General features: G+C 41.1%; 1 protein-coding gene across 2 annotated transcripts in view; it reads right to left on the minus strand.

Annotated features, from left to right (window-relative positions):
• ATR (ATR serine/threonine kinase) overlaps positions 1-14,614 on the minus strand; it is a 69,561-nt gene that overhangs the window by 19,656 nt on the left and 35,291 nt on the right. For both annotated transcript variants that reach the window (XM_053306883.1, XM_053306884.1), the window contains 10 exons: positions 12,631-12,746; positions 10,854-10,974; positions 9,726-9,863; positions 8,811-9,021; positions 7,011-7,189; positions 5,297-5,461; positions 4,935-5,026; positions 3,771-3,862; positions 2,817-2,994; positions 84-260 (listed from right to left, as the gene is read on the minus strand). In XM_053306883.1, coding sequence (XP_053162858.1) covers positions 84-260; positions 2,817-2,994; positions 3,771-3,862; positions 4,935-5,026; positions 5,297-5,461; positions 7,011-7,189; positions 8,811-9,021; positions 9,726-9,863; positions 10,854-10,974; positions 12,631-12,746 — 1,469 coding nt within the window. The remainder of the gene's footprint in view (positions 1-83; positions 261-2,816; positions 2,995-3,770; positions 3,863-4,934; positions 5,027-5,296; positions 5,462-7,010; positions 7,190-8,810; positions 9,022-9,725; positions 9,864-10,853; positions 10,975-12,630; positions 12,747-14,614) is intronic.

Below are 14,614 nucleotides of genomic sequence, written 5' to 3' on the forward strand. Positions count from 1 at the left end.
AAATTTAAGTCCATTTAAAATTAGAACTCACTTAACAAGAGACACAAAATCCTTAAGTTCCAAGGAAAGAAATCTGGTTTCACCTTTTAGTGAGGCCAAGCAAAGTACGTCTAAGTGCCAAGATGGGCTCTTTTGCTCTATAGGAGTTTTGTGTCATCTCTATACGAGCATGCCAGTCCAGAGAATCTTTACTATAATCACTATCAGGTTGCTGAAGCATTGGTCCCACACAATGCTCCAGCTCACACAGCATGTGTAACCTGTAATGGCAACAAAACAGAAAGACAAGCAGCATGGTTTAGAATGCACCTTCAATTTTAAGTTCATTCTCAATGCTGTCCATGTGAATGATCCCCTTTCTAACATTTGTACACCACCCTTCAATAAGTACTTCAAGGGCAGTTCACATGAAAAGGGTATAACACAATAAAATTGCAGAACAGAAAATAGTAACATTAAAGTCTCTCATCAAGTTAAAAGGTTAAAAACACAAGGCCTTCACTTAGCATTTAGAAATATTAGAAGAACTCATTCTGACAGCGATATGTACTCTTGTCTCCACTTCCCACAAAAAACTACGAGTACACTTTTTGGGGCCTGGCAATCTTGAAATTCCCTGCAAGAGCCAGTGTGACAAGCCAGGAAGACTGTGCTTCAAATCTCTTCTATGCATGGTCTCACTACAGGGCCTTAGACACACCATGATGCTATTAGCATCAGCAACTCATCTGCAATGTGAGGATGATAACATTAACCTGCCCTATAAAGATTGTTGTAACGGTTACTGAGATAATGTTCTGAGCACTTCAAAAGCACTATAAACATGATACGCATCATCATGATCATTTGTCATAAAGCAAACTTATTGTTCACATGGACTCCTTTCCCCATACTGCAGTATGAGGAAGCATCCTAATAATCCATTTCTATCAAGAATCTCACAATTTCCTGAACACTTCTCATGGATATTATGTTAGAAGTGTAAGCATCCAAAGAAACTTGCACTGAGCAAGAAGACTAACAAAAGTTCAAATTCAGCAACATGTCAATGACTATAGTTCATCTAGAAGGATTACCTCCAGTTCTCATGAGCGTGCACTCCAAGCATGAGCTGCAACTTCTGCCTCAAAACGGTGTCATCCGAGCTGCCAGTATAGGGTTTCTGAGCTGCGCTTCCCTCTGCCACCCTCACTGGCAGAGGGAATAATAATCCTTTCTCACTAATCTCCAATTCTTCATTCTCAGTTTCCATGCAATTCTGTGCCTCTCCAGCAGTTCCATTGTGAGGAAGCTCCTTCACTCTGTCAGCGTACCACAGAGTGTTTAGGGTGTATTCACAGGAATTCATGCCTGGAGAAATCATTGCAATCATACAGGTCCTGTAACCTACTTTTGAAGCTGGGCAGCAGATTTTGGGTGATCAAGTGTAGTGAGACTCAGGAACCAGACATTGGCAGGTTCAGATGACACAATCTGCATAGAAGTTGCAGGAATGAATGCTCGTGGGAACCAGAGGTTCATGCCAGCCAGACTTGCTACAGGTTGCCTGAGCCCACCCGTAGTAAGTCCATACTTTTGTCTATAGTTACCATTTCACTTTTTTGCCCTGGGATTGCTTTTTTAAATACACATGCACATTTATCTGTTGAAGTTCTTGCTTTGGCCAGGAACAAGGACATGAAAAATCCTAGAATCCCAAGGAACATTTATTTGTTTATATTCATTTCAGAAAAAAACATAAGAGGCTTGTAGTGATCAGACTCCCCTCCCTCTAAAGAGTTAACCGGAAGTGAACCCTGCCTTGACAGACAGGCTGGTGAACTCCAGGGATCAGCCAATCAGCACACTAGGTGGGTGTTACCTAGAGAGCTGTTGCCAGGAAGAGGAGAGTTCTTTGTTAAAGGAAGAAGCCAGGTGTGGGGTGCATAGGAGGTCATGTGGCCCTGGAAGTTGGCTGCAAGAGAATGACTCTGCAAGTCCTTGAAAGACTGGATGACAGGAAGCTTGAATTCTCATCTGGAGTTTGGCGAGTTTAAGAAAAGGAAGCCTGGGCTTTGGCTTTGAGAAGATTAATTTAGGGGAAAGTTTGTTTAGTCAGACTTTGAGTTAGAAACTTATATTTCTTTGGTATGTGTGCTTTTGCATATTCCCGATACTGTTATATTATTGTTTACATAATTGATGTATTGTTTATGTATTATTGTAATTTAAATAAGAAACACTAGCCTTTGTGCCATACACCTAGGGTGTTGCAAAAGCCTCTGTAAACATTTAAGCGAGCATTTAGACAACCCATTTTTAAAATCCTACTAAGTATTCTTAACTGTATTTAAAGCTGAGAAAGACAGAAAAAGTCTGTAGTAATTGAATAAAACTGTTTTTTTTTCTTTTTTACAAGCCTCTCTGAGTTGGTTTTTAACTCAGGATCGGGGGGTGGGAAAAGTGGGGGGGGTGGTTTCCCTCTGGTGCAAACATGTCCTCAAATGATCAGAAGCAATCAGTTTTCTCACCATGTGTAGGCTTGCACATGGAAGATTTTTGTACTTGCCCAAGAGCAAAATAAAGAGAGTATCCCCTGGGATTCCACCCCAATCCCAGGGAAGTTCAAGCTCTGTTGCTAAAAGGGATGGTGGTGGCAGCATTTTAAACCTACTGGAAATATAGAATAGTTTTAGAAGAAGCCTAGCCAGGCAGCTCAGCAGGGATGATTCAGCATTTCTTTCACTCATGTGTGCTCCGAGACAAAGGCTTTAAGGCTAAAAAGGCTTCAAGGCTAAAAAGAATAATTAACATGGAAATAGAAACCCAAAACATACCTAATAATGTACTCATACCCTCGCTGATATGATCCCCTTTCAAAACTTGCTGCTGAAAGAGGAACTATCTGTTCTGCTCGAACAATTTTCAAAGTTTCATAAAAAGTGGCAGCATCTTTTTTTTTGGCTGATAGCAACAGCTGTCCAAGCCTAACACTCCATGTAGTAGACTTCCCATCTAAGAAAGGAGAGAAAAGAAACATTTTCATTTCAGTATAGTCTAGCTACAGGATACAGTTTCTGATTTTTTTTTTTTTAAACTACAGACATGCAAATTTGCAGCATTTGTTACAGCTTCAATGTAACAACTTCAGTCCTGACATTTTATTTACTAAAGATATTTTAACAACATTTAGGCAAGGTTATTTACAAAGCATAAACTTCAAAAGAAGCCAAGAAAATATAATGCTTTTATATCATAAGCACCACCAAAAATTCTCACTTCTCTACTGAGTAATATACAAATAGTAGTATAGTATATTTGCTTCTAGTTTCAAAAAGATAAAATTAGAACCCCAAATTCAAATTATCTTTCAGACTAGCTAGGAAAATCAACTTGGCACAGTTAAAGTTCCTCTGCAGACAGTAATGGGATAAAACCAAATGTCGTGTGTGTGTGTTTTAATTCTGAGGAAATGTGAACATACTCCAAGATTCAGAACAGTATTTTTAGCAGATGTTCACTAAACTTCATATTGGGGTGGGTGGATTATCAGCTTCTATGATGTGGGATTCTGTTCATATGTTTCACAATAGTATTTATGTGGTACTTTCACCCCAAAATGCCCAAAGGCACTTTTATTTATTCTAGGAGGATGGAAGAAGGATTAATAATTTACACCAAGCATGCAGTTAACACCAACAAATGTACTGTACAGAGAAGGAAACTGAATCATAACAAAACATTAAACAAACAGAAATGTGTTCATTACTACGTAAGGAGTCTATAGCAACCTGCAGCCAAGTAATTTTCCAGTGAATCCCATTGTGTGAGTTTCCAGGCTGCCTCCACTCTGTAGGTGTTTAATTCCAGTGTCCACTCAGGTCTATTAAGATGGAAAGCAAACTTAGTTCAATGCACAGGAAGTGCTCACGTTTAACTGTTACTTTGTAACATTTTCATATACCTTGGGTAAACTCTTTTGCAGAAAGGTACCATATAAGGGTCAAACTAGACATGAAACTTAACGTGTTATCTGGGCTTGCATTCCATTCCACCCTACGTCCTTAACTAGAACAGCTGTCTCAGAAAGGCTGACCTGATCAAGACTACAGTGAATGTGCAGGGGGAAGATTAACCTTTCCTCTGCCCCAAACCTGCTTTTACCCTGGGAATATTACCTCCTGGAGCTATAATAGTGACTTCAGGAGCTATTAGCTTCAGGACCATTTGCTTCAGGTCTATGGAGTAAGCCAAAAGGGTTAAATGCCCCATCCCCACATTTCAATCCTGATCAGGACCCCTGCGGCTGCGAGAGGGGGTAGACACTCCTACGCCCAAATGATGTATTAAACGTCACATCTGATTTGACTCTGCGTTATAGAAAACACCACAAACACTATATTGCAAGCATTAGACAAGTATTAAACATGTTTAAGAACAGCATGCAGGAGGAATGGTTCCTTCCTCTACACTTAAGGCTGAAAGACTGATGTGTTAATATTCAGTAACACATTTTACCAGAGAGCATTTCTTGAAAGGTGTGGAGAATGCCAGGGCCAAGCCTCCCCTTCCTACTACTTACATGGCTTGCCTGTCCTTAGACATAATGCTGAAGGCTTACCCATACTAATGAAGTTTCCTCTGGACCAGGATTTACAAACCCATTTCAAACTCTGGTTAGCATAAACCATACTTACCTACAATGTTCATATAAATGCTAAAGCATGGCTAAGGCAAACAAAGGAAAGGAGATGGCAAGAAAAAGGGTTGCAACAAGTTCCTGAAACTAACTCATGATATGCAAACTGTGATTTCAGGGAGCCAATACTACTAGACCAATTATGCTGGCCTTGGGCCGAAACAAACAAATACATACATGCATACTACCAGACCAATAAAATCTGTATACATAAAGCTTTAAATCATTTCAGCAAGGAATATATCCATCACACTACCTCTTAGCAAGTACTCCATTCACTTGAGTGATTACGGTGGATAACTGACCAAGATCTAATGTAGACTTCACCATCCCATGGTAATGAATTATCTAGAAGTATAAAAAGAAAACCAGTTATTACTGAAAATAATGCAAGTACCACTTGACCTGCGATCATGCAAGGGTGAACTGTACTGTAACAGCCCTCTTGCGCAGCCGCATATCCAGGGGTGCTACGGCTGCGCAGCAATGCAGTGGGTCTGCACCACCTGCATTTCACTGAGGAATTTGTCAACCAATGCTTTGCTTTTTATTACTTTGACTAAAACTGTATTATTTTAACAGAAATCAAGAAAAAATAAAAACATCTGGTTTATATACCTGGTCAGGCTCTAGCTGAATTGCCCTATCGTAGCAAGCGGTGGCATCCCTCAATAGGCCAATGCTTTCATGCTCAAGTATCTGCTCTTTAAGCGATGGCTCTGCCTTCCGTATTGCACTCACTCCTTCCACTCCATCTGGCTCATGCATGGCTGCATACAATTTCTTTATATGAACAGAAAAATCATGATTAGAAGTGCATACTAGCCCAAGCATTCTGTCAGTACGACAGTTGTGCTAGCGAGTCAACGACAGTTCTGTTCCCCCCCCTCCCCCAGATAATATTCAAATGGTGTATCTGAAGGATATGCACAGACCGCAGTTCGAGCACATTTAGTGAGCAGGGCCTGGGACCTTTAATAAAGAGGTCCTTTACCTGTTCCCTGATGCCCCATGCAACTTCCTGCGGGGGCGGCACATGTCCCCGGAAGCCCCATGCGGTGTCAGCACTCACATGGCATCTGCACATGTGCAGGTGCCGTATGTGCTGACACCATGCAGGGCTTCTTGGGACATGCGCTGCCCCAGCAGCAGGCTGCACAAGGCAGCAGAAAGCAGGTAAGGATCTGCTCTCCTCTTTCTTAAAGCTCCCGGGCCCTGCTCACAAAATGTTCTTCAACAGCAGTTCGTGCACATACCTAGTGTACTGTTGCACTATGCCACAATAAGTTCAAGACTGTACTTAATATTTGTCAAAATACTGGTAATTTTTAGAAAAACCTTTCCCTTCCGTCTTTGAACAATGTAATAAAACATCTTTTTCTTTGCTAGCAAATACGAATACAACGGGCAAATTCTTCTTTCAGTATAAAACAGGTAGCTCAAACACAAAACCTTCCCTTCATTGTTATCTTACCCCAGTCATCAGCTCTTGCTTATCATGCAAACTTGATACAGTCTATGTGAAATTACTTGCACAGGAAAGTACATTTTTAGGCAAGTTCTTACACCATTAGACAAGGGAATCATTTTTCACTTGGAAGACAAGGCTGCAACTCAGAAGTGGAGCACATATTTTGCAAGCAGAAGTTCCCAGGTCCCATCCCTGGCATCTCCATGTAGCTGAGAAAGGCCTACTCTAAAACCCTGAAGAGCCATTGCCAGGCAATACAGACAACTGGTAGGTGAGGCCCGTCATTGACCAGGTAAAGTCATGAAGTGTATGTAGATTATACTTCTAGATAAGTTCAAGAAATTAAATATAACAGTTTTTTTTAAATTTATTAATGTGCTTGCAGAAGGGAAGGAAAACAGTCTGAAATGTGTAGGATTCCAACCTCAAACACTATTCATTTTATTGTATAATTACCATATACATTATGGTCAATTTGAATCATAGTAAATTCATATCTGAGAAAGATCATCGGCTTTTCTTGGCAGATGATTATTCATTTTAGAATTACTGATCTGATTATTGAGTGATAAAAATCTGTTGAGAACAATAGCAAATCTAATTCAGAACTTCTGCTTTAAAAAAGTATTTTTTTAACATAAGCATATTCCAGTGTAAAAAGTAGTACATTCAGCTAATTTGTGTGGCAGAACTGAGTATGCAAAGTTTGGTATCTACAGGTCATCAGTATAAGGAAGACCTATAGATATTTCACAGCGTCAGTGACAACACAAACCAGTCACTTCTGGAACAAACCAAAGCAACCTTATTACTCAATTCCACAATGTTATAACATTTTACATTAAAACAAAAAAGTCAAACCTGCAGAAATCCAAGATGTTCTTGAATGTTTTGTTTCTTTTCCATGATGAATGATTCAAAGTGCATTACTGCTCTTGTGTATGCTTTGGAACGAAAAGAAGCTGCAGCTAGGGTGTCCTGAGGTATGAGGTCAAGGAAGCGGACCACACTTTGATAGTCTTCATATACCTCCTTTGATGCTATGAAACACAAGTTTTAAACACCAACACTCAGTCCATATAGTGCTACAAGTATTGTCATGAGGATAACAATTCTGTGGCAGTGAAGGTTCTTGGCAGTGATATGTCAGTGTTCTACTCATGAAAACTTATATGAGAAGGGAAAATGGGAGACATCTGAAGAAACCAGCACAGATACACAGAGAGCTCTCCAAAAAGCCAAATGGAAGGATCTTGGCTTAGAGCGCCAAGAGGATCTTAAGAACATAAGAACAGCCCTGCCGGATCAGGCCCAAGGCCCATCTAGTCCAGCATCCTGTTTCACACAGTGGCTCACCAGATGCCGCTGGAAGCCACAGGCAGGAGTTGAGGACATGCCCTCTCTCCTGCTGTTACTCCCCCGCAACTGGTACTCGGAGGCATCCTGCCTTTGAGGCTGGAGGTGGCCCACAGCCCTCTGACTAGTAGCTGTTGATAGACCTCTCCTCCATGAAGTTATCCAAACCCTTCTTAAAGCCATCCAGGTTGTTGGCTGTCACCACATATTGTGGTAGAGAATTCCACAAGTAGATTATGCGTTGTGTGAAAAAGTACTTCCGTTTGTTGGTCCTAGATTTCCTGGCAATCAATTTCATGAGAGCTTCTACCCTGAGAGGTCCTGTGCAGGCGCAGACCCCAGGATTATGAATGCACTATGGATCATGTTAAAGATCGTGTGGTAGCAAGCATGAGTTGTCCCCTTTGCTAAGCAGGGTCTGCCCTGGTTTGTATTTCAGTGGAAGACTACATGTGTGAGCACTGTAAAATATTCCTCTTGGTGGATGGGGTCACTCTGGGAAGACCATCTGCATGCATGCCAAAGATTCCAAGTACCCTCCCTGGCATTTCAAAGATAGGGCTGAGAGAGACTTCTCCCTACAATCTTGGAGAAGCCACTGCCAGTCTTTGAAGACAGTACTGAGCTACATGGACCAATGGTTTGATTCTGTATAAGGCAGCTTCCTATGTTTCTATCAGGAGTAATTTCCTAACTTTAAGATCTGTTCAACAGTGGAACAATCTACCTTGCACAGTGGTGGACTCTCCGTCCTTGGAGGTTTTCAAACAGACCAGACAGCCATCTCTTAGGGATGCTGTAGCAATTTTTTGCTCTGAGCAGAGGGTTGTCCTGGAAGACCTCCAGGACCTTATGCCCCTGCTAACTGAGCAAAGAGACACCTATTAGAGTGATGATTCTCTTATATTTAGCATGGGGAGATCCAACCCCAGCACAGCATCCCTCCAGTGGCTGTCGCTGGTTTTCACCTTATGTTTCTTTTTAGATTGTGAGACCTTTGGGGTCAGGGGACCATCTTATTTATGTGTTTGTTTTTTCTATGTAAACCGCTTGGAGAACTTTGGTTGAAGAGCGGTATATAAATATCAGAAGTAGTAGTAGTAGTAGTAGTAGTAGCAGCAGCAGCAGCAGCAGCAGCAGCGTCCCTTCCAGTTCTAACATTCTAGGATTCTGTAAGGCTCATTATCATATGGTGGATCTTGTCTTGGTTGCCAGCAAGTAACAAGGTTACTTTTGCCCAACTTTTAGAGACCAATTTAAAAATAGACACATTTTAAATACAGATGAAATGAGAGAATCACCAACCTTGCAGTTCTGTATTGTTGCCTTTGCTTGATTTGTTAGCAGCTTTCTCCGCACTAATTTTTTTGAATTTATACCTAGCCCATTGAGTTAGATGATCAAGCATGGAAAATACCGTCTGTGTGCTTAAATGACTCAGATCCGAGGCATTATCCTCCCATCGCCTGACACAGGTGTCATCATTTTTCAGAACAGCCATAATTTCTGCATAAACCTGAACAATGTTTAATTAAAAAAGGACTCAGAATGATTTATTGTTATTAGAATTTACACTTTTTGTACAGAGATTCAGGGCTGCTTTATGCATTATTCCAGCCCCTTGGAAACCAGTGGGAAGTACTTTCCTGAAGCAATTCCATGAGGGAAGAGGGGGCCGATACATAAAGAGAGAGACTTAGCATACTGTTCTTTCCAATGCTTACCATCTTGTTCTCCTGTATTACATGGAGTCTTATGCCAGCACTGGCCAGGAAGGACAGGAGCTGGTCTTGGAGTTTATTAAGACCAGCTCCTGTCCTTCCTGGCCAGTGCTGGCATAAGACTCCATGTGATACAGGAGAACAAGATGGTAAGCATGTTTACATGTCATGCTTATACATAAAGTCACTGCTATCAGAAGCATTTTCTAGCGGCTTGGCATGGCTGGGATGTATCATGAGGGATAATGCAGTACTATTATGTACTGGATTAGGTGCTATGCATGTTTATACAAACTGTTCTGTTCTCTTCAGCAGAACTCATGGCTGGAGTGTGTGTGTGTGTGTGTGTGTGTGTGTGTGTGTGTGTGTGTGTGTGTGAGAGAGAGAGAGAGAGAGAGAGGACACATGCACACCCAACTTGCAAATCATTTATATGGGTATAGTGGCCATCCCCTTCAACGGGAAAACATTGCAAGTGCTTTTGGAAATATGTTCTCACCTCTTGCTGATCCTCCCGATTGCATCCCAAAAGGACATAGACAAGAATGTGTGGAAGAAGATATATTGTCACCTTGAAGTCATTCTTCATCATAATACTGCAACAGTTGAAAACCTTACTGGCAAGATCATGTCGCACCTGAAACAATGACTATATTGTCAGTATAGATGTACATTCATTCATTGATATACCACCCTTCCAAAAATGGCTTGGGGTGGTTTACACCAAAACAAAAAACAATTAAAATCATTTAAAACCAACATTAAAAATTTAAAACCATAAATCTAATTAAAAGCTTGGGTGAATAAATGTGTCTCCAGTCCCTTCTTAAAAGTTGCCAGTGATGCAAAAGTTGCCAGCGATGCAACAGAGATGTACATTGACAAACAAAGTTTTCACAGCTGCCATAGCTGATGAAAGCTGACGCACGTAGTAAAGAGATAAATGCTACTGAATCATAGAATGTTAAGAGCTGGAAAGGATCTTGGAGGTCTTCTAGTCCATCCCCCTGCTCAGTGCAGGAAATTGCTACATCCCTGAGAGATGGCTGTCCAGTCGGTATGAAAACCTGCAAGGAAGGAGAGTCCACTACTGCACAAAGCAGACTGTTTCGCTGATAAACAGCTCTTACTGTTGAGAACCCCTTAATGTAGCCTATATTGTTAACCGCCCAGAGACAAAAGTTTGGGGGAGTGTACAAATACATAAAAAATTAATAAATAAAATATATCTGCTTTCTTGCAATTTCAGCCCACTGGTCCTAGCCTGCCCTCAGAAGCAAAAGAGAACAAGTCCACTCCTTTTGTCCAACAGTCCTTCAGATATTTGAAGCAGTCCACCATATCCCCTTAGTCTTCTCTTCTCCAGGCTAAACGTACCAGCTTCTTCAACTGGTTCCTCATAGGATTTGGTTTCCAGACCCTTCACCATTTTGGTTGCCCTCCTCTGAACCCGCTTTATCAATGTCTGCCTTAAATTGCAGGGCCCAGAATCGGAGATAGTATTTTTTCCAGTCTGTCAGTCAGTATTCTAAGCGAGATCTGACCAGTGCAGGACAGAGCGGAATGAGTACTGCTTATGCAACTTTACAAAGCTCATCCAACTGAAGAAGGGGCTCATTACTCATACCTTTGTTATAAGGTAACCAGCCCAGGTTGCAGACCATTCTGTGAAGTTTTTGCCTAATTTGCTCAGGTAGATTGGCTTCTTCACCTTAGACCAGTTTACAGTCTTCTGATAACTCTTGTAGCTGCAAATGCAATTTCCAAAACAGGTTAGCAGGTATTACCACCTTAATAGGAAAGAAAGGACAATGAGTTAGCAGCAGCAGCCCCTCTAAGCATGGGATTTACTCCCTAGTAAGGCAGCTTAGACTTCAGTTTATAAGTATGCAACCTAAAGAATGACGAAACAAACAGGGCTCTTTGTTTAAAGAAAAGCGAGTTTCATTCATAAATACATACATACATAAATACATACATACAGGGCATGTTCAGAAGAGGTGTTCTATAATTTGTAAGAAATGAAGAATGCACAGAAGGTTAAATCTATACAGAAAAGATGACTTCATATTCGAGTTCTAATGGCCATTAAAAAAACATGGAGATGCTAATCTCTGAATGGCCAGCTAGTTTGTTTTGTCTCTTATTTCAGATATCTGAATAATATGTAACCATTAAATATTGTTACATATTAGTTCATTTTATTTATTTAAAATAGTTTATTTTATTTTATAAACATTGCACCCTAAGAAATTTAGGACAGAAATTACTGGGACTTAAGTTAATCATAACTAACTTGTCCCATCAACTTCAATGGTGCTTAATAATGACCAGCTTGCTTAGCATACAACCTATTATATGTAATCAAAGATGGCAGAAGAGGCATATGTAAGCCATTTATATCTTTTTATTTATGTATTGTTCAATTTTTATAAACACCTTTCATAAGGCATCCCAAAGTGGTTTACAAAAGTTAAAATACAATAAAACTTCATTAAAATCACAATTAAAACCTTAAAATCAGTTAAACAGCAAAAACTATAACACACCAAAAAACAAAAACCCAAAATTTAACACAAAAAGACAAACAGAAGCAGGAGAGCTGAGAGACCTGGCAGCCCCTAAGGGGTAAAAGCCTGAACAAATAAAAAGGTATTTATGTTTTTTTTTTAAAGCAGTCACAGATGTTAAAGAGCAGGCATTAACTGGGAGTGAGTTCCAGAGCCTGGAGGCAACAACAGAGAAGGCCCTGTCCCACTTTCATGACAATTTAGGCCTGTCCAACGACCTTGTTGGGTGGGCAGAAACACTTGGAAGCAGGTATCCAGGGTCCAAATCTTAAAGGGCTTTAAAGGTAATAACCAGCACCTTGAATTAGATCCAGAAACAAATTAGCAGTCAGTGCAGCTCTTTCAGAATAGGTGTAATAGGCTCAGAGCAAGCAATTCCAGAGAGAATCCTGCCAGCTTCATTCTGCACCAACTGAAGTTTCCAAATATTCTTCAAGGGTAGACCCACATAAAGTACACTTCAGTAATACAGACGTGACATGGGTAACCATGGCCAGATCTGCCTTCTCAAGAAAAGGATGCAGCTAGTGCAATAGTCAAAGCTGTGCAAAGGCACCCCTGGACACCGCCTCCACCTGAGCATCCAAAAGCAGAGCTGGGCCCAGCAACACCTCCAAGCTGCGCACTTGTTCTTTCAACAAGTACGATCCCATCCTGTAGTACAACCCCATCCAATTGGGATAAGGTTGAATCACCTTATCCCAACTGATTCTTCTACTGACCAGCAGCACCTCTGTCTTGTCTAGATTTAACCCAGTTTGCTAGCCTACATCCAGCCCATCATTTTTGCTTTAAGTAATTAAAACCCCTAGATTTATTTTCAGTATTGCCTACCGTGTATTCAAATGAGGTTCCAGAATTTCCTGAACATGATCGGGAAACATTTTCCAAAGCATCAAACCTGAGCAGTCAGTGTCTGTTTCCCTACAGTCATAAATAGATAACAACTCCTAAAAATAAAGAGAATTTTTTACATGAACTTGATAGTGCTATGTAAGACAGCTATTCATCACAATCTGTTATTAGGAAAGAAAATATGTTAAAATAAACAAACAAAATTAACAGCCAAAGTCTGGCACTAGACACATTGGCCTGGTTCAGGCATCACAGCCAAACCACGGTTTTGCTTTTAGAACCATGCCTGAAGTGCACATACTCCACCCCACACCACATACTCAATTTCCAACCCTTGCTTCCATGTCTGCAATATCTGTAATTTACTGAGACATCCAAATCAGGCAAATGATGGTTATTGCAAACCATATTGTTTGCTTCCAAGAGCAGAACTAGAAACCACTGTTTGAACTGGGTCCAATTCTGGCTTGGAGGCTGACCAGCCAGCCCTCCTCCAAAGAGTTAATCGGAAGTGAACTCTGTGTCCTGACTGACAGGCTGATGAACTTCAGAGCTCAGCCAATCAGCACACCAAGTGGGTGGGGCCAAGAGAGCCGTTGGGAGGAAGAGAAGGTTTCTTTGCTAGAAGTAGCTGGCTGGAAGAGACAAGGAGGACATATGGCCATGAGCTACAGGAAATGCCTCTGCAAGTCCTGGGAAGCCAGGAAACTTGAATTCTCTTCCAGTTTAGGTGAGTTCAAGGCAATGAAGCCAGGGCTTTTGGCTTCGGGAAGCTTAGTCTAGGGGAAAATCTGTTTAGACAGATTTGACATTAGACTTTTGATGTTAGAAGTACACAAGAATTTTAGGAGTAGCCTTTGCCAGAAAGCCCTGCCAGGATGAGTCAGCATTTCTTTCCCTCACGTGAGCGTGCTCTGAGGCTATAATCCGCTATAGAGGCAAACTGTGGCTTGAAATAAGCACTGCCTGCCCAGTTTGAACATCAGGAAGATCTGTATAGTTTTTGAGAAATGTTAATGCAAATTTTATGCAAATGAGCAAGAGGTCTGCATGGGATTCACCATCCCAACCCCCCAGAAAACCCACATCTTTGCCAAACCCATGGTTGTAGGCAACCATGGCTCTCCAGATGTTGTTGAACTACAACTCCCATCATTCCCAGAGACAATAAGTTGTGGCTGGAGATTATGGGAACTGTAGTTCAATAGTATCTAGGAAACTATGGTTGCCTACCCTTGCTCTAGAGCAGGCCTGCTCAACTTAGGCCCCCCAGCTGTTTTTGGACTACAACTCCCATAATTCTCAGCCACAGCAGCCAATAGCCAGGAATTATGGGAATTGTAGGCCAACATCTGCAGGAGGGCCGAAGTTGAACAGGCCTGCTCTAGAGGCTTATTAAACCCATAAGCCAGAAACAGTGTTCTCTCTAATTTTTTTTCATCTGTGTGCGGAACGAGTTTTGTTCTGGGCAGCAGTATCAAGGTAGTGTGTGCAAACATGCATTCAGAGTGAGGCCTTCCTGATTCCACCTGAGCGGGATCTAAAATTAACTGAGCAGACATTGAAAAATGTGTGAGTGTGTGCAAACATGCACACCTTAGAGGGAACACTGACCAGAAACTATATTGCACACCATGGCATATTTCAGTTTTAAGCAAGAGCTATTAAATAATTATGCGTAGCTGAAAATAAAATTCTTGAAATGAGAGCTGTAATACACTGGGAAATAAGAGGAAGGGAGCATGTACAATGCCAAATTATTTTCCTTTAAAAATGCTTCTATATTAGTTAGTTGCAAGGTTATGCAAATACTCCAAACTACTCTTCTCCAGTGTTCTCTCTAATGTTTTTCATCCGTGTGTGGAATGAATTTTGTTCTGGGCGGCAGTATCAAGGCAGTGTGTATGCACCTGCATTCAGAGTGGGGCCTTCCTGATTAAACCTGAGCGAGATCTAAAATTAA

The sequence above is a fragment of the Hemicordylus capensis genome, chromosome 3, assembly GCF_027244095.1.
Source record: "Hemicordylus capensis ecotype Gifberg chromosome 3, rHemCap1.1.pri, whole genome shotgun sequence".
In the NCBI taxonomy this organism is placed as follows: Eukaryota; Metazoa; Chordata; class Lepidosauria; order Squamata; family Cordylidae; genus Hemicordylus; species Hemicordylus capensis.